Here is an 18948-nt window from a genome sequence, read left to right as displayed (position 1 = left end):
ACCAGAAATAAACCATGAAACATATCATGTAACGAAATAAAAATTACATTACACACACCAATGTTTAAATAAAGCTGCTAAATACATAAGAAATACATGAGATACATAAACATTAGCAAAACAATCATTTATTATCCCTGTATGTATATCCATATATACATACATTTAGGGACACTGAATGGGTGTATTGTATGTGATTTGTGGGTGTAAATGCATTGTTTTTTTTATGCTCTTTTATGGCCCCTGCATGTTATGTATATCTAGATGGATAGACATACAGGGATACTAAATGATTGTTTTGCTAATGTTTATGTTCTTTTCATGTATTTCAAATGTAATTAGCAGCTTTAGTTATACATTGGTGTGTGTAATGTAATTTTTATTTAGTTACATGTAATGTTTAATGGTTTATTTCTGGTAGTTATATTTGAATTATGGTGGTTACTTTGAATTAGAATTATTTTGGCAATGGTTATGTTGCTTACTTTCTATTTGATTTTGTGGATGGCATTGGTGATTAGGGGACATTGTTCATAGTGTATTTTATTTTGAAATTGATTTTGCATAGTGTTACATGATGCACAGCTTAATTGCATCATGTACACACTCAAATGCAATTGCTTGAGATTTGATATACATTTGTCTAGGTGCTGGTGTGTTGGGAGAGGAGCTATCATTTATGTTTCAAACTGCTGATGTTTTAATGTGAAGATGAAATGTGCTGCTGATTTAATTTTATTACAATGTGCTGATGTTGAGATTCTGATGTCATGTTTTTATTTATACATGCTTATGTAATCCTTAACCATTTATTTGTATATTGTTATATATGTATATATATGTATATGTGTATATATATATCCCAAAACAAAAAGAGGACATGGTGCTGGGCTACTGTGAGGTCTACAGACACCCGTCAGGGACACCGTGGACTGCCGTGGGCCTGGTGTATTAACCCTGTATGTAAAATAATAAATCATGTATTTATGGGGGGGGGGGGCACAGGGGGTGGGTTATGTATTGAATAAATATAATGATGTTTATTGTGGGGCTGTGTATTGTTTTTCTTGTGGGTACTTGGGGTGGGGGAAGGGGGTATTGGCCCCAAGGGTATGTGGGTAGGCCTCCTGCCTGGGTTAGTGGGTGAGGTTGGTTAGGCCTCACGGGATGGGTAGTGGGGGATGGTATTTAGGCCTCCCGAGTGGTGGGTGAGGGTGGGTTAACCCCTTAATGACTGTAGCGGTTAATGACCGCTAAGGTGATTAAGGGGTTAGAGGACATTACATTGGCTATTTTGATTGTGTATGTTTTGCAGCACCTGAGGGACATGGGCAGGATGAAGATGAGGATGAAGACGGCCTTCATCGTTGGTGCCTGGAAAAGGTAAGTGTAATATATATTTACTGTATTTATTGCAATTTATATGTATTTTAAATGGGCAAATGCATTATTATCCATATGTGGATAATTGTAATTTTGCCCATTACTGTATTGTATGTGTTAGGGGGCGGGGTGAGGGGGGTGTATTTAGTTAGAAATATTGTTTATTTTTTTGGAGGCACAACATTGGTACCGCAGGCCCGCGGGTACCCCGGGACTCCCGCTTGGACCCCAGGATGGGGACACCCGCGGGACCCCCAGCCTCGCTCTGGGACTCCCGCGGGGTCACCCGGGGACACTCACCAGCCTGTTGTATGGGTGTTGCGCACGCAAAAATGTAAACAAAGAAATTTTTCAAAGTCCAGCTTTTTTATCACCTGCCTTTAACTGCCGAGCTTTTTTTAACGCAACTTTCGCGTACGATAAGTTTGCGTAGATTAGTGAATCCTGGAGAAGGGCAGAATTGAACGCAAACAGGTTATTGTATGAGCAAAGTTGGACTTTGAAAAATTTCCATTAAAAAGTCAGTTTAAGAACGCAAAGTATCTCTTAGTGAATCGTGTTCGGCGGAACATCACGTTCTAAGAGCACTTTGCGTTCTTAAAACGACTTATCACAGCTTTGTGCATAGCCCCCATTGTGTGTTGTTAGACCCTGTTTGATATTATATATGTGCTCATACAACCGTCTTTTTATACTTCTTGTGGTCATACCCACATACTGCAGACCACAGGGACACTCCAGGAGGTAGATGACGAAGGAGCTACTACAGCTGATGTGTGATGAAATTTTAGAAGACCTTGATGTAACTTTGGATGAAAAAGATGCACCTTTAGCACTATATTTGCAAGCGGTGCATCTATTACAAATATGGTAGCCAACACTTTAAATATTTCTAGTTCTTTTAAGATGTGTTAATGACAGCAAGGTGCCAGTCTATTACCGATGTTAGAGGCCTTGGTAGAAATGCTTTTTGGCTAATTGGGGAGAATTTTGGCTAGATCGTTTTCTTTTTTAAGGATAGGCCAATGTTTTCAGAATTTTTTTCGTATAGCAGGTGCCATTTGGTTGAAATGTGTGATAAAGGCAATTCTGATAGTTGGTTATCTGCCTTAATTTTAGACTTCAGAAGTTCTTTTCTGTCTAATAGTTCTACCTCTGATATAATATCATCCAATTTGTTTGAAGAATACTTTCTATCCACAAATTTATTTTTTAACTCTTGAGTCTGATAAATTGACCCTTGGGTATATTACTAACCCAAGCCAGATTATGGTGGCTTTAGAGACACATGGGTGGTGCCTGCTGGAGCTGCTTATTGTATTGCTACTTCCAATTTAGTGAGTCTGTCCCTACCGTGAGAGGGGCACGGTTACCCAGACTAAGCTGCCAGGGCTCTGGCAGGCTTGAGGCCTCCCTACGGGGAGTGTGGGTATACCATATACCTCCTGTCCTAAAAGGGGATAGGGGAAGAGCTGGAACGCCTCTCGGTGCCCTTGGTTGGGAGTTGGGTTCAGGGACATCCTGAGGGAGACAGTCTGCTGTATGATCTGGCTGCTGAATAGAAGAAGAGACACTGCATTTTTACCTATACCTCCTGTCTGAGATTGGAGTATATTGGGAGGAGTGGAGCATCATTCTTTTGCAGATACTTCACCCTACACAGCTGGGGGCTGCACGAGATGGAGGCGCTGCATCAGTGAGATTGAAGCACAACCCCAGAAGCCTGTCCTGTCCAACCCTTATACCATCATGCGGGAGACTCAGGGCCAACAAGTATGCACCACACTAAGACATGTAGCCGGAGCAGTATATTCCCAAGATAGGGATTTGGGGGGGTTAGGGGGGGGGTAGGGGAATAAGGGTTACAACTGTATCACTTCTTTTTCAGTATTTTGAATCTTATTTTTGAGAATGTTCTCAAATTTATTATACTCACTTGATGATGAGTGTGGTTCAAGTTTTACTTGTAATTTTTTAATTTCTAATTCAATATTGGTCAGTGACCGTTTTCTGCAATTGATCTAAAGTTTGATCAATTCAAAGGAGCAAAGATCTAATTGCATATTCCACTGATTAATTCATTTACCAATCTATAGGGTCTATAGTTGGTATTTTAAAAAGCCTCAGTCCTCTTGGAATTCTCTTTGTTGAGATGTACTGTACTTCTCCAAAGTAGCTACGTCTCACCAATCTTTAACTTCTTTTATGAGGAGTTTTTCCAAGGGCAAAAAAATGATCTGAGAAGTTATCTATTTCAACAATTGTGTCCTCAATATTATTATCATCGTCAAAAATATTGGACAAATGAAACGCCTGAATTAGCTGCTACATTGCAAGTAGCTTCTGTACTTGCGCTGTATAACCAATATATACTTACTTCACTATATTGGCATTTCTCTAATTTTTTAGGCTCTACCTTGTCCTGGAACAAACTTTTGGACTCTCATTGTTATTATGTCCTTGTACTGTAGTTGTTTCTTAACCTTTGTTCACCTACTTATCATTGATTGCGTATATATATATATATATATATATATATATATATATATATATACAGCTTTCGACAAATGCGGTTGTCTGGTCGCTCAGGGCGACTACATTTTACCCCCTGGCGAGTTGTTTTGGCGGGGCGGCATTTTGGCATTCTCCTCCTCCAACTGCACTTAAAATGGCCGCGTGGCTAAAGCAGCATGCCACATGAGCAGTGTCAGCCCCCCCCACCCCCTTAGCCTCATCCTATAGGAGCATGGGAGGGGCAGGGCACCGTCAGACAGGAGCCACCAGTAGTGTTGCGGGGCCTGGGGGGAGAGTGCTCCTGATGCCAACATGAGGTGGCGGAAGCGGGGGACATGAGGCGGAGGCAGTGGCAACGGGGACTGGACCAGGTACCGGGGGAAGGGGGACACACGCACGCACAAACACACACCACCGCACACACAACCCCCTGCAGAGCCGGGGTAGCTATCCCGGGCCGGGAGGCTGCGGTGGGCCAAGCCCCAGCCGTCCCGGTGCTGTGTCCCCCCTGGTCCCCGCTCACCCCATGGGGCGGGAGATGGGAGCGGGGATATCCCCCCAGGTCCCCGCTTCCCCCCGGTCCCCGTGTCAGCCCGCGGGGTGGGAGATGGGAGCAGGGATGTCCCCCCCGGTCACCGTGTCAGCCCTTGGGGCGGGAGTTGGGAGGGGGGGGGGAGTGGGGCAATCAATGGTGGTGCTCGGTTGCGGCCTTTCCTCCCTTCCCCCTGTGTGAGACTGCGTGTGTGTGTGTGTGTGTGTATGGGAGAGAGAGACAGTGTGTGTGTGTATGGGAGAGAGAGAGACAGTGTGTGTGTGTGTATGGGAGAGAGAGAGACAGTGTGTGTGTGTGTTTGTATGGGAGAGAGAGAGAGACAGTGTTGTGTGTGTGTGTGTGTGTGTGTGTGTGTGTGTGTGTGTGTGTGTGTGTGTGTGTGTGTGTGTGTTTGTATGGGAGAGAGAGAGACAGTTTGTGTGTGTGTGTGTGTGTGTGTGTGTGTGTGTGTGTGTATGGGAGAGAGAGACAGTGTGTGTGTGTGTATGGTGGAGGGAGAGAGAGTGTGTGTGTATGGAAGAGAGAGAGTGTGTCTATGGGGGAGGGAGAGAGTGTGTGTATGGGGGGGAGAGAGAGACTGTGTGTGTGTATGGGGCGGGGAGAGAGAGAGTGTGTGCAGGACATCAGAAGTACCCCCCCACCAAATCACCTAGTCAGTCACCCAGTCAGTTACCCCCCCCACCCAATCACCCAGTCAGTCACCCCCCCACCCAATCACCCAGTCAGTCACCCCCCCACCCAATCACTCAGTCAGTCAAAGTCAGTCACCCCCCCCACCCAATCACCCAGTCAGTCACCCCCTCACCCCCCACCCGGTCAGTCACGTCACCCCGTCACTCTGTCTCTCCCTCACTCTGTCTCTCCCTCAACCCCTCACCCTGCCATCCTGTCCCCCCTTACTCTGTCCCTCACTCTGTCGCTCACCCTCTCTGTCGCTCACCCTCTCTCTGTCGCTCACCCTCTCTCTGTCGCTCACCCTCTCTCTGTCACTCACCCTCTCTCTGTCGCTCACCCTCTCTCTGTCGCTCACTTCGCTCACCCTCTCTCTGTCGCTCACCCTCTCTTTCTCTCTCTGTCGCTCATCCTCTCTTTCTCTCTCTCTCGCTCACCTTCTCTTTCTCTCTCTGTCGCTTCCCCTCTCTCTGTGTCTATCACCCACACTCTCACACACCCTTGATCTGGATATCTTATTTACCTTGTATATCTTAACTGTTCTATTCTACACTGAAATAACCTATACTGCTTTCTTCCAGATCTAACTCAAGCTTCACACGGGAGACATCGGAATCCCCCTAACCCAGAAGACAGGTAGGGAACACCTCCCCTCCAACATATAACATTGCGGGAATGAGGGTACCTGGACATTGAGAGACTGCGGATCAGGTAAGATCCCAGGCGGGATTGCTGCTTTAGATATTGTGAAGTGGGGGCGTCCAGACACTGGTTAAGGGGTTCAAGAAACTAGTCATTCACATCTGGCTTTTTTTTCTAGATCCGACAACGAATGTACTTACTAGAAATTTATTCAATTTATTTTTTTTAAAGTGGGGATGGGGGCGGGACTAGGAGCGGGGTTGGGGGCAGGACGAGGGCGGGGTTGGGGGCAGGACTAGGTGGCGAGTAGATTTTCTTGTTCGGCGAGTAGATTTTTGGGTGATTTGTCAAGCACTGTATATATATATATATATATATATATATATATATATATATATATATATATATATATATATATTGAGGTTATGGTGGGTAAAAAAAGTGACAAAAACCCTCCACTGTAAAGCATAATGTGTGGTGAAGACCTACTCTTAGTCTCAATCCAGCAGAGCCAGTACAACCAACCCCACACTGAAGAGACCCACAAGTTACCAGAGTGCTGTCTCCTGATCTCGTGCTTCAAATGGTATTGTATGGTTTATTATTGCTTTATGGGACAAGCACCCACTTTTTCTACTTGCAAGTGGAGTGCCGGCTGCTTCTGTGGATTATATATATATATATAGATATATATATATATAGCGGTCATGTAAAATGGCTACAGTCATCTCTCCTGCTGACAGTAAGGCCTGGTAAGTTGTGGGCATGCCAGCAGTAATTATGGAGGTTTGCCCTCACACCCTGGTGAGGTGCCCTGTGTATGGATGGGAGAGGTCACAGGCTCTGACTCCATGGTTAGTGATGTCAGAGGTGTGTCAGTTTCCAGAGTATACATAAGGCACAGCACTGTGTCTAAAAGTTAGTTCTGGGGAGTTCTGCCAGAGTACAGAGAGGAGTAAGAGTTATGTTATAGTAGCTGAGTAAGAAGACTGTGTCCAGGGACCTGGCACAGAGTAAAGACATCCCGGCTGGGATAGGGAATCCCTATTAAAGGAGAATTACACCTTTCAAAGGGAAGCACTGAATGATTATGAGTGGCTAGAGAGACTACTGCGAGGGGCAGCTAGCCCACCTCCAGCAATAAAGATGCTCTTAATTACAAATCCTCTCGTGTACATGTGTGGAGTGATTGTACAGAGAGGAGCACCACAGAGGAGTTCCTCGCCAGGACCATCCCCAAGTGACCGAAGGGACCCTGATGAGGTGGAGGCGCTGCACTGGAACTAGGTAGGACTCAGCACACTACCTCGGCTGCCTGTCTGGACGGGTTCTCCCCACACACCATCATGCGGGAGACTCAGGAGTCCTGTACCCAACAGGTGCACCACCAGACACTATCACACTGTAATGGGGACCGGTTAGACCACAGGGGCCAATGTGAGATTGGGTGGGTCAGGCCGGTTCAGAAAAACCGTTACATTTGGAGGCGAGCTGCTGAGATCAGATCTGTCAACAGGACAGGCTCTAGCTAGGCACACTGGGAAACAGGGAGAGTGTCTGCTGCCACTCTGTGCTGCGTTGGGACGGACCTAGGGGTGGTCAAGGGCTGACAGGGTATTGTCAGTTCGCAGGGACGACCTAGGGGCCTGAAAGGAGTGAGGGGTTTGGAGCCGGGCTATAGCTGACCGAGTCACTTTGAGGTAGTGCTAGTTGGTAGGACGCCAGAAGGGATAGCCTGTTAACGTGGTCAGGAATCCTGGAGAGGGTCTGCGCTAGGCTGACCAAGAGAGGTAGACGCCCCAAGTACTGCATGGCAGAGCCAGAGTACTGTAGCCCATTCCAGAAACTTACCATAGGGAGCACAGACTGGGAGGAAGGAGTTACAGCAGACACTGAGAGAGTGAGCCTAGCCTGAGGTAGTGCAACATGAGTCCAGCCTAGATCAGGTACACATGTGGTGGTGCATCTGAGCAATCTTTATTGTACTGGTGTGGTGGCTGCCCCGCAGAGCGGAGCCCCATGTACGATAATTGGTACGAGAGCGTGACAACCCAAGGAATGGAGGATCCGCGTGGTGTGGAGAGCCCAAAATGGCGACCAGAGGCTGATGGGGAAGGCACCCGTGGCGTGCGCCCCACTGAAGAGCAAACTGTCGCTGAGCTGTCTTTAACTAATCTGCTCTGGAGTGGAGCGAAGGCTGTGGCTGCCCCGTTTTTGTCCTGTCTGGGACACCGAGGGGCCACCCTTGAAGAGTGTGAGGACATTGTGATAACTGGGGGGGAACCCAGCGAGGAAAGCAAACAAACTGACATTTCGGGCTTAAAAGCTATCCAAAATGGCGGTTCCCGCTTGCTAGGGAGACCGCGTGGGCCAGTCGCAGAGAAATTGGCTGATCCAGGACTTGCAAAAAGCTGGCCGGGAATGGCGCAAACAGCAGAGCCCCGCCCTGATGGGGGGTATGGCGCGAAAGCTATGGCTGCGCCTTCATGGACAGTGACTCACTCGGCCCCTGTGCTGAGTCAACCGCTTAGTCTATGGGACCCTCCCCTGATTTCCACCAGGGGGAGTGACTTTCAACTATGGCCTGTGGGAATGCACCCACTGGGCTCAGGGACTGATATTCAGACGGCGCCACTACCAGAAGTAGTTCCGGCCGCGGAGGTAACTTGCAAAAAAGAGGGATATTTTGCACGCAAGGCAGCTGCCAGGAGAAGGCGGGAACTAGCCGCGGGCAAAGAATCCCACTCTGATGAGGAAAGTGGCGCGAAAACGCAGACCGCGCCCCCCAGGACTGAGAAAGGCGCGGCCTTAATTAAGGGGCATGCTATTCCCCTGTGGGACACGCCCATAATTGCAACCCCTTGGGGCGGGTTCCAGCTATGCCAGCGGAAGGAGGAGCCGAAGCAGGAAGTGGCTGGCCCAGCAGCTTCTACCAGTCAGTTGCGAGGAACCACTGACCTGGAGAGACCCATACAGAAAGTGGTCCCTACTAGAAGAATGGCCTGCTCCTCGACTGTGGGCACTATGGTCTCCACCCAGCCCTACTCGGTACCCGGCGGGGTACTGGTAGTCAGGGTGGCCAACACCGAGACGGTAGTCGGGCTCTGCCTTCAATGCGGTCTGCCCGGAGGCATTGTTAACACAGCGGCACGTTGCCCACAATGCGGGACATTATGCTTTACTGTGGATAGATAGAGAAAGTGAGAATATCCTCTATCATTTTATTCCGCACTTACCTGTAAAATCTCCTCAATCTCTCTGTGCAGAAGACAACCACTGAAATGTAGCACAATCTCGCGTGGATTAATGTTGTTTTTGACTGTACTGTTAATGGTATTTAGACGTTCCTTTGGCTCATCTAGACTTTCAATGTTGCTAAAATCTGATTCTTTAAGTGCTTCAGAGAGGCCGGTATACCCTAAAAAAAAAAAAATGCATAATGTTTTCTAATATTGCATTTAAACTGTAATCTGTGCTGTACTTAATGAGACATAGAGGATTTACTGTACCTAAGGTACAGGATAATGAAGGGCATTGATCAAGGTTAAATAGCCATACCATGTGTACAGAAGTAACAAGACTAAACGTGTTCGGTGCCACGGCTGCACGAAGTCACGTGGCCGCGATGGTTGTGGCACTGAATGATTCATTCTGCGGGAGTCACATTGAGAAGCATGGAGACCCTGCATCGTGATTGCGGCAGACACTGTCCCCAGCGCCGCAGACTTTTGCTTGTTAATCCGTGTCGCTGGGGACAGTGAGTCTTACTACATCTGCAGGCAACTGCAATATCCTACATCGGTGCTCAGGCAGGCTCAAAGTGAACCAATTGCACCGATATGGTATGCTACACCAGGGGTTCTTAAACATTTCTATAATCGCAGACCACTGCACCATCAATAATTGTTTGGAGAACCATCAAAACTCATACTTATGTAGCAGGGTATACCTCCTGACCTCTGGGGGTGCTTGTGAAACTCGTCAGCCTTACTCTGAGGGGACTATGGCAGCAATGTTGGAGGAGGCAGAGTAAGGAGATACATATATTTGAACTGTAACAAATCACAGTCAGTGCTGGAGGAGCATGCGGTACACACAGACTGTCCTGGGATCCAGTGAGGGTGTCCCAGGATTAGGACAGAGATTCCCCAAAGGCCCGAGCTAGGTCCCAACCACCGTAGCTTGAGTATTGTATATTGTAGGGCAGCCCATAAGCAGGGACCCTTCCTACTAGTGAGAGCTCCGGTGACAAAGCGTAGTGGGACGGACTCCAGTGAGGTACTCCTCACTCTTCAGAGACCAGATGTGTGTCGGTGCTCGTCTCAAATCAGGAGGCGGACCCGTAGGGCTGAGGTAGGGATGCAAACAAACCGACCACAGCCCAGGGACAGAGTCCTGTAAGAGTATCTGTAGTAGGTAAGGAAGCACGGGTCAGGGCTGGCTGCAGAGTAGCAAAGTCCAGTGGACAGGCAGAGGTCAGGGCTGGTGGCAGAGGTGCAAAGTCGAGGAGGCAAGCGGAGGTCAGGGCAGGTGGAAGGCAGTGAGGTCGGGGTCACGGTCCGGGGTCAGCAACAGGAATTCAGAACAGGCAAGAGGATAAGGCGTAACTGCAAAGACCGACAGGAGAGGCAAACACACAGAACTTTGCTCGGTGACTCCCTATGGTAACTGCAGCCTTATAAAAGCAGGCTTCCAGTACCCAAAATGGCCACAGAGAGCAGAAAGGGCAGGAGACAGAAGAAACCTTGGACGGTAGTGAAAACCCAGCACGGATCGAGTAGAATCCTTATGTAGCCCTGGTTCCTATCGAACACAGGCCGCTACTCGGTGCTGTATCACCTGTAGGCTCGCACGGCCTAAGTCTCTGCCACGGAGAGCCTGGGGTACTCGCGCAATACTTATAATGGGTGCAGCGCCTCCACCTGCGACAGTTCCTGCCAGAGGGGGAGTGGACCTTCGCAGGACGTATACACGATAAATACCACCACACAGCAGGATACCTTAACCAAACGACTTTACTTTCATGCAATACCTTATACATATGTGATATCGGCGCACTCCCTAGAGGAGACACTCTACTTGCGTCACGGCGGATGCCAACTCTCCCGGGTCCCTCCACCGGGTGATCCCACCCCGTGTCCAATCCCCTTGGGATATGTCCTCCCACCCTCAAGTGAGTCAGAATAGATATGTATATGTGAGTGTGACTGCACAGCCACTGTGTCCCGAATGAAATGATGGTACCGTTGGTGCACTTGTGGAAATACCTGCCGGGTACTCCGGTACCCGGTACTGCTACAATCTTCACAAAGGCTCCGCTGGATATCGAAGTCGTGCTCCCACCCACGTGGCGGTCCAGGGCGATCCCACCCGGACACGCGGCGGCTGTTAGCGGGGTCTGAGCCCAGACCTACCACCAAATAAGACAGTCCTGCTTTCGCTCTTGGCACTAACGGGAATCAGGAACCTCACTATGGCAATCCCTAGCTCCGCTTGTCTCTACTGGGACTCAGGGCCTGACTGGGCATGGGGCAGGCAGCCTACGCAGGGGCGGTTGGCCTCCCCTACTCCGAAGCTCCGTCTCCTCTCCTCTCCTCTCCAGCCAGATCTGAGCCAACGTGCTTGCAACCCCCTCCTCCTCCTCCCAACTCTCAGCCCATTGGCTCAACTCTATCACGGGGTCTCCGCGGGGCTGCTGGGACCCGTGTCTCGCTACCTCCCTCCAATTAGCACTCTACTCCTTCGCGGGCTTTGGCAAAACACTCTGCGCAGGCGCAACCTCTGTCTAGGTTAGGTCCACACAGGTGCCAAGCAGAACATGGCGTCTTGCATGACGCGGAGCCTTCGTTCGGAGTACTCTCTATGCAGCGCGGCCTGCCCCAACATCTAGAGTGAGAAAGGGGATCCCGGCTACATCCTCCCCCTTGTGGATTCCAACTTCCCCGCTTGGACAACGCTAAACAGGCATATTCCTTTATATAATGAAAAATGTCTAATACACGTGGTTCTCTAAATCAGCTTGTACATCTCGCTAAACATTACAATTACTGATTGCACTCGATTGCGAGCCCACTGCTGAGCCTCAAAGTGGGGTGCCCCAAACTGATCGTAGGCCATCCTCAATGGAGGTTGCCCATTTCTCTGACTCCTTTTTAACAGCTTTTCGGTCACTCCCGTGGGGGAGTGACTATCGGCATCTGACACGTTGAATTCTTCCCTTGAGGGGCTTGTGGTTTCGGCCTGGGCTTGGATTGGCACGAAGCATGGGCTCCGCGGGTCTAATACTGACTTTTCCGGAGCCACCTCCTGGGGTGATTGCTCCTGGAGCTCTTTACCCGAAGCTCCACCAGGAGATGCTCCATGTTGAGGGCCCCTTTGAGAGGTTCCCTCTTGTGGATCTTCCAGAACATCGGAGTTCCCTGATTCTTTCTCTGATGACATTCCTCCATCCAATGGGGATGCAGGCCACTCCAAATCTCCTTCCTCTACTTGGGGAATAGGCAGCAGATGATTACGATGCCAGGTTTTCACCCGGCCCTCCGAGTCTTTGATGCGGTAGACCGGAAGACCGGACAATTGGGAGGCCACCTCGTACACCCCTTCCCGCCAGCGGTCGGCCAATTTATGTTTCCCTGGTTCTCCCAGGTTGCGGAGAAGTACTGCATCGCCAGGTTTAATGTCTCTGTGTTTCACCTTATGATCAAACCGCCTTTTATTCCCGGCATTCAATTTTTCAGCGGATTTCTCGGCTTGCACATAGGCCCGCTGTAGGTTCTCCTGCAATCTCTGTACATAGCGGAAATGGGTAGTATTGTGTACTCCATCCGTGGAGACTCTCAACTGTATGTCCACAGGCAGTCTAGCTTCACGACCAAACATGAGAAAATAGGGCGAGAACCCAGTAGAATCGTGTCGTGTACAATTGTAAGCATGGACTAGGGTTTCCACATGGCGACTCCATTTAGTCTTCTCCACTCCTGTTAACGTGCCCAACATGTCTAGTAGAGTGCGGTTGAACCGTTCCGGCAGTGCATCCCCTTCAGGGTGGTAAGGCGTAGTACGGGACTTTTTGATATGTAAGAGGTTTAGTAGTTCTTTTATTAATTTGCTTTCGAAGTCCCGACCTTGATCAGAGTGTAGGCGTTGAGGAAGCCCATAATGCATGAAATACTTCTCCCAGAGCACCTTAGCCACCGTAATGGCTTTTTGATCTTTGGTCGGAAGGCCTGAGCGTAGCTGGTGTAGTGATCGGTAATGACTAGCACATTTCCTATGCCATGGTTATCGGGTTCAATGCATAGGAAGTCCATACAGACTAAGTCCATAGGTCCCGGACTTTTTAGGTGGCCCATTGGGGCAGCTCTAGTGGGCAAGGTCTTGCGCTGAATGCACCGCACACACCTACGACAGTGATGCTCCACAGCTTCTCTCATTTTGGGCCAGAAGAACCTCTCTCACAAGTCCAAAAGTCTTATCTACCCCCAAATGACCATGTTCGTCATGGAGAGCTTTCAATACTAGGTACTGCAGTCGTTTCGGTAACACTAATTGTCGTCGGTTTGGGTGATTATGATATTCTACAATTCGGTATAACAGATTGTCCTGTATCTCGAATTTGTCCGCTTCCCGCATCAGTATACCTCCTACGTCCCCCGGAGTCTGTCGAAGAAGGGCCCGGCGATTGCGTAGGATAGCATGGCGAATGGCCCCTGCGACTGGGTCCTGCTCCTGGTATCGCACCATATCTTTCCAGGCGATAATCTTGTCGGGGGTAACATGCATTCCACTAGGATCGCGATAGGCCTCAGGTATAGCGTTGGAGGCACACCCTAGGGAGTCGGCCACTCGTAATTCCGAGAATGCTAATTGATCATTTATGATGGCTGCGGTGCAACATAAAGCTCTTATTCCTGGCCCTGGGATTTCTTCCCACTGATCCTCGTCTGGGGGGGTGGCCAACCCCGGTCGCCTAGACAGGGCGTCCACTCCAATGTTCAAGGGGCCAGGTTTGTATTTCAGGGTGAAATTGTAATTAAAGAGAGCCGCCAGCCAGCGATGGCCGGCCGCATCGAGTTTGGCAGAAGTCATAATGTAGGTGAGAGGATTATTATCTGTCCGTACCTCGAACGACACCCCGTACAGATAGTCCCGAAGTTTGTCTACAATGGCCCACTTGAGGGCCAAGAACTCGAATTTGTGCACTGGATAATTCTGCTTGCTGGCAGTGAGACTGCGGCTGATATACGCAACGGGTCGCAATCCCTCGGGATATTTTTGATGTAACACGGCCCCTAGGCCACTCAGGCTAGCGTCCACATGTAGTATGTATGGCTGTTCGGGATTTGCATAGGCCAGTACTGGAGCCGCCGTCAGGCTCTGTTTCAAGTCTTTAAAAGCTTGTTCGCACTCGGGTGTCCATTTGTCCCCGAAGGGCTGCCGGGCAGGGTGGGCCTTCTGGCCCGCGTCCACTGGATATATTTTGAGTAGGTTGTTGAGGGCTTTGTCCTGACGGGAGTACCCCTCCACAAATCTACGATAGTAGCCGCAGAACCCCAAGAACGTGTGCAATTCTCCCACATTATCAGGTCGGGGCCAGTTGACAACAGCTTCTATTTTGGCGGGGTCCATGGCAATTCCTTCCCCGGACACTATCTGTCCTACGTACGTCACGGAGGTCTGGCAGAACCGGCATTTATCCAAGGAGAGTTTGAGCCCTTCCTGGGAAAATCTATCCAGCACCTTCAAGAGCCGGGCCTCATGCTCTTCAAGGTTTTTCCCGAAGACTATGATGTCATCTAAATAAACCAGGCATTCGCGGGGGTTCAAGTCCCCTAGAGTCTTCTCCATTAGCCGCTGGAAGGTGGCCGGCGCCCCACATATGCCTTGGGGCATACGGGTGAATTGATAGAACCCTAGGGGCAGACGAACGCTGTCTTCTCTTGGTCTTTGGGGCTCATGGGGACTTGGCAGTACCCTGACCGAAGGTCCAGTACGCTGAACCACTGGCTCCCGTGTAAGGTATCTAGGATTTCTTCTATGCGGGGAAGATTATACTGGTCCGGTACAGTTCGATTGTTCAGCGTCCGATAATCAACACATAATCTCACTGTCCCATTCTTCTTTTGCACGACTACTATCGGGGAGGCGTAAGGGCTTCGTGACTCCATGACAATCCCGGCTGCTTCCATTTCGTTGATAGCCACCCTCACATCCTCTACGTCCCTGGGAGCTAGTCGATGGGAACGCTCCCGGAAGGGCTTTTCATCAGTCATACGAATGGTGTGTTGGGAATTGCGACTACACCCCACATCCATCTCACTGGTAGAGAACACGGCTCTTCTTTTTTTTAGCTGTACTCGTAACCGCTCCTTCCATGCTTCGGGCAGTTCTGAAGAGCCGACGTCAAAGTCTAACGGTGCCCCAGGATCTTCCACTCTGGTCGCGTTTACTTGCACTGCGTCATCCACTGAGCTGACAGGATAAATCCTCCCTATCCATTGACCCACATCGATGGCCATGGGGAAGGGAGACAGATTCTGTACCATTACAAAAATTCGACGGGGAATGGCGGCGGGCCAACTGCGAAACTCTGGTACAAGGCGATATCCCCGGCGGACATCCTCTTCGGGGGTGCTTTCTGTGAGAACTGGTGCTCTTTGTCTAGTCAGTCAGCGTAGGCACACCAAGCTGGGATCCTCTGCGTCTCCCCTGGAAGGAGTTGGGTCAATCCTCCCCGCCCGCAGAACAACAACCCGTAGTCTTCCGAGGGGGATTTGGGAGGGGCTGGGTCGGCTTGAACCTGCTGTAACTGTAGGCTGGACATGGGTAGCTCGTTAGCTTCGTGTAAGTAGGCCCGGATGACGACTTGCACAATATCAGCATTCGTACCAAGAATGATTGGATACTTGGGCGTATCCTCGGGTTCCGGACACACCAAGGCGTCCACCTTCATGGGGTGAGATTTTCCCGTGTTGAGCTGTTGTATTTCCAGGTCCACGGTCACCAGGCCGTCGATGGGGTAGTCGTCATTACTTAGGCCTCGTACCTTGATATGCTCGGCTGGCCTCAGGGGCCGCTTTTGGAGATGGCGATCAAAGAACTCCCGGTATATGATGGTGACTTGTGACCCTGTGTCTAGTAGAGCGGAGGAGTAGATACTGTCCACTAGCACCCGGATCAATGCTAACGGTCCCACCCGGTTACCATCCTCTTCGGGGTCTGCTCCCCCTGGAGGTGTCCCGGGCATGTCGGTATCGGCCGCATTCACCCCGCAAACCATGGCCTGTGGCTTGAACTTCTTGGGCTAGGGGCTCTGGTGTCGAGATTCGCCCATCCGACAGTCGTACGATATGTGTCCCTTCTTTCTACATTTGTAGCATGAAATATCCCTGGGGGTAGCGCGGCGGTCGTACGGAGGCGAGGCCCGTCCCGCGTACTTTGGCTTTTCGGAGCCGGGTTTGTCCGTGGGGTCCTCCTTCTCAGCACTCCCTTTTGGTTTAGTGCTGTTGCTGGTCTTAGCCTTCTGAGGGGAGTGTAACATCAGATTCGTCTCGTGTTCTTTGACCTGCTGCAGGAGTTGGATAAACGAGGGGGGGGTCCCCGCGTGAGGTGGTCGCGGATCATGCTAGCTATAGGGTGAGTAGGACTGGACCCTCGGAGGTATTGCTTACGGAGATATTCATTCATCTGAGAGGGCGTCACATATTTATGATGTAGCAACGGTCCTAGAGAGATTTGTACTCGGTGTACATAGGCAGATAGATCTTCCCCCTCCTTTTGATTTATGGCATAATACTTGGCCCACAGGGCGCCATCATCCTCTTTTGCGCTATAGGCTTCCACTAGGAACTCGATCATCATACGAGAAGTTAGTTCGGGGTATTGTTCTCGATGAATACTGATCAAGGTGGACGCTGGGGGGCGCAGGCATTCCATTAGTCTTTGCCGTTTCACCATGTCGGTGCACGACCATTCTTCTATCACTCCCCTAGTGTGTTCCTTCCATGTCTCTATCCCATCCTCCCCGGTGGGCACAGGGAGCGTCCCCGAGAAGGCCTTTAACTTCCGGTAGCTTCGGGCATGGGTGGCTAAAGTGAGCGCTTCTACTAGCGGCGGTAAGCTGGTGGGAGTAGTTAGCTGGTCTATCTTGTCATTGAGTTTTTGTAGCATATCACTACGCACCCCGGCTTCGGCGGATTCACTCGACTCGGGATAACTGGATTCTGACCGGCAACTAGCTGCCTCGCTCTCGGGGTAGTGAGCAAAGGGAAGGGTGGGGTCATCTTCATCTAGCTTCTTTACGGGGAGTCTCGCAGGGGGTAGACAAGAGGGCTACCGCCAGGCAGTGCATCGGGCAGCGGCAAATATTGGGGAACAGCGGGTTCGAGTACTACCAGGTCTCGCCGGCAGTCCACAAGCAAGGTGTTCCATTTAGAATCTTGGTCTATGAGTACATCTACCAGGCGGGCTTTGGCAAAACCCGGGAGTTGTCGTAGGGCCATTTGCAAAGTCTCTAGGGGTAAGGCCAGGGGTACTCTGGTCACAGCTACGGCACGACGGGCAGGCGTGCGCAGTTGGCGCGCCCAGTCGCGTATCTCCTGTCGGGTAGGAAGGACCATGGCGGTAATAGTTTAGTCTCGAGGGGGCACCCCAGGTCTAAGATCTCAGCAGCGCCTCCAAATGTAGCCCTGGTTCCTATCGAACACAGGCCGCTACTCGGTGCTGTATCACCTGGAGGCTCGCAGGGCCTAAGTCTCTGCCACGGAGAGCCTGGGGTACTCGCGCAATACTTATAATGGGTGCAGCGCCTCCACCTGCGACAGCTCCCGCCAGAGGGGGAGTGGACCTTCGCAGGACGTATACACGATAAATACCACCACACAGCAGGATACCTTAACCAAACGACTTTACTTTCATGCAATACCTTACACATATGTGATATCGGCGCACTCCCTAGAGGAGACACTCTACTTGCGTCACGGCGGACGCCAACTCTCCTGGGTCCCTCCACCGGGTGATCCCACCCAATGTCCAATCCCCTTGGGATATGTCCTCCCACCCTCAAGTGAGTCAGAATAGATATGTATATGTAAATGTGACTGCGCAGCCACTGTGTCCTGAATGAAATGATGGTACCGTTGGTGCACTTGTGGAAATACCTGCCGGGTACTCCGGTACCCGGTACTGCTACAATCTTCACAAAGGCTCCGCTGGATATCGAAGTCGTGCTCCCACCCACGTGGCGGTCCAGGGCGATCCCACCCGGACACGCGGCGGCTGTTAGCGGGGTCTGAGCCCAGACCTACCACCAAATAAGACAGTCCTGCTTTCGCTCTTGGCACTAACGGGAATCAGGAACCTCACTATGGCAATCCCTAGCTCCGCTTGTCTCTACTGGGACTCAGGGCCTGACTGGGCATGGGGCAGGCGGCCTACGCAGGGGCGGTTGGCCTCCCCTACTCCGAAGCTCCGTCTCCTCTCCTCTCCAGCCAGATCTGAGCCAACGTGCTTGCAACCCCCTCCTCCTCCTCCCAACTCTCAGCCCATTGGCTCAACTCTATCACGGGGTCTCCGCGGGGCTGCTGGGACCCGTGTCTCGCTACCTCCCTCCAATTAGCACTCTACTCCTTCGCGGGCTTTGGCAAAACACTCTGCGCAGGCGCAACCTCTGTCTAGGTTAGGTCCACACATGTGCCAACCAGAACATGGCATCTTGCATGACGCGGAGCCTCCGTTCGGAGTACTCTATGCAGCGCAGCCTCCCCCAACATCTAGAGTGAGAAAGGGGATCCCGTCTACACTTACAAAGTGTGCAAGGAGAGAGGGGAGTTGTCTCTGAGGCCCTGCATCATGGGTCGCTACGTCTGCCTTCATCCAGGGAGTAAGGCCAACGTTGCCCGAGCATCAGGGGCTATCTTAGGCTGCCTGGGGTAGGATTGGAAGGAGGGAGAAGGGGTATTGGTATCCTCCCTGTAAGAGAAGGAATTGTATTGTGTGTTATCATTACTGGTGTTCCTATGTGCGTTCTGGTTAAGCCCTACCGGTAAAGTTACTGTGGTTCATATATTATTGTCTGAGTGGTTATTTACTAGGAGTATAGTTTCCTACGAGGGGTCATCCCATCTGTGGCAGGATCCTCACAGGTGGAGGTGCTGCACCTTGCACCCGAAGATCCCAGAGCTTGG

The 18948-nt window shown here is 50.6% G+C and overlaps 1 protein-coding gene across 1 annotated transcript in view; it reads right to left on the bottom strand.

The window, feature by feature from the left end:
- The window catches only part of LOC142491888 (antiviral innate immune response receptor RIG-I-like), a 145202-nt gene that overhangs the window by 113204 nt on the left and 13050 nt on the right, over nt 1-18948 (bottom strand). The window contains exon 3 of the mRNA XM_075594709.1: nt 9001-9182. Within this exon, the coding sequence (XP_075450824.1) occupies nt 9001-9182 (182 nt within the window). The remainder of the gene's footprint in view (nt 1-9000; nt 9183-18948) is intronic.

Source organism: Ascaphus truei, chromosome 1 (genome assembly GCF_040206685.1).
Source record: "Ascaphus truei isolate aAscTru1 chromosome 1, aAscTru1.hap1, whole genome shotgun sequence".
Taxonomy (NCBI): domain Eukaryota; kingdom Metazoa; phylum Chordata; class Amphibia; order Anura; family Ascaphidae; genus Ascaphus; species Ascaphus truei.
The sequence above is the reverse complement of the archived record's forward strand: the minus strand, read 5'-3'. Positions and strand labels throughout refer to the sequence as shown.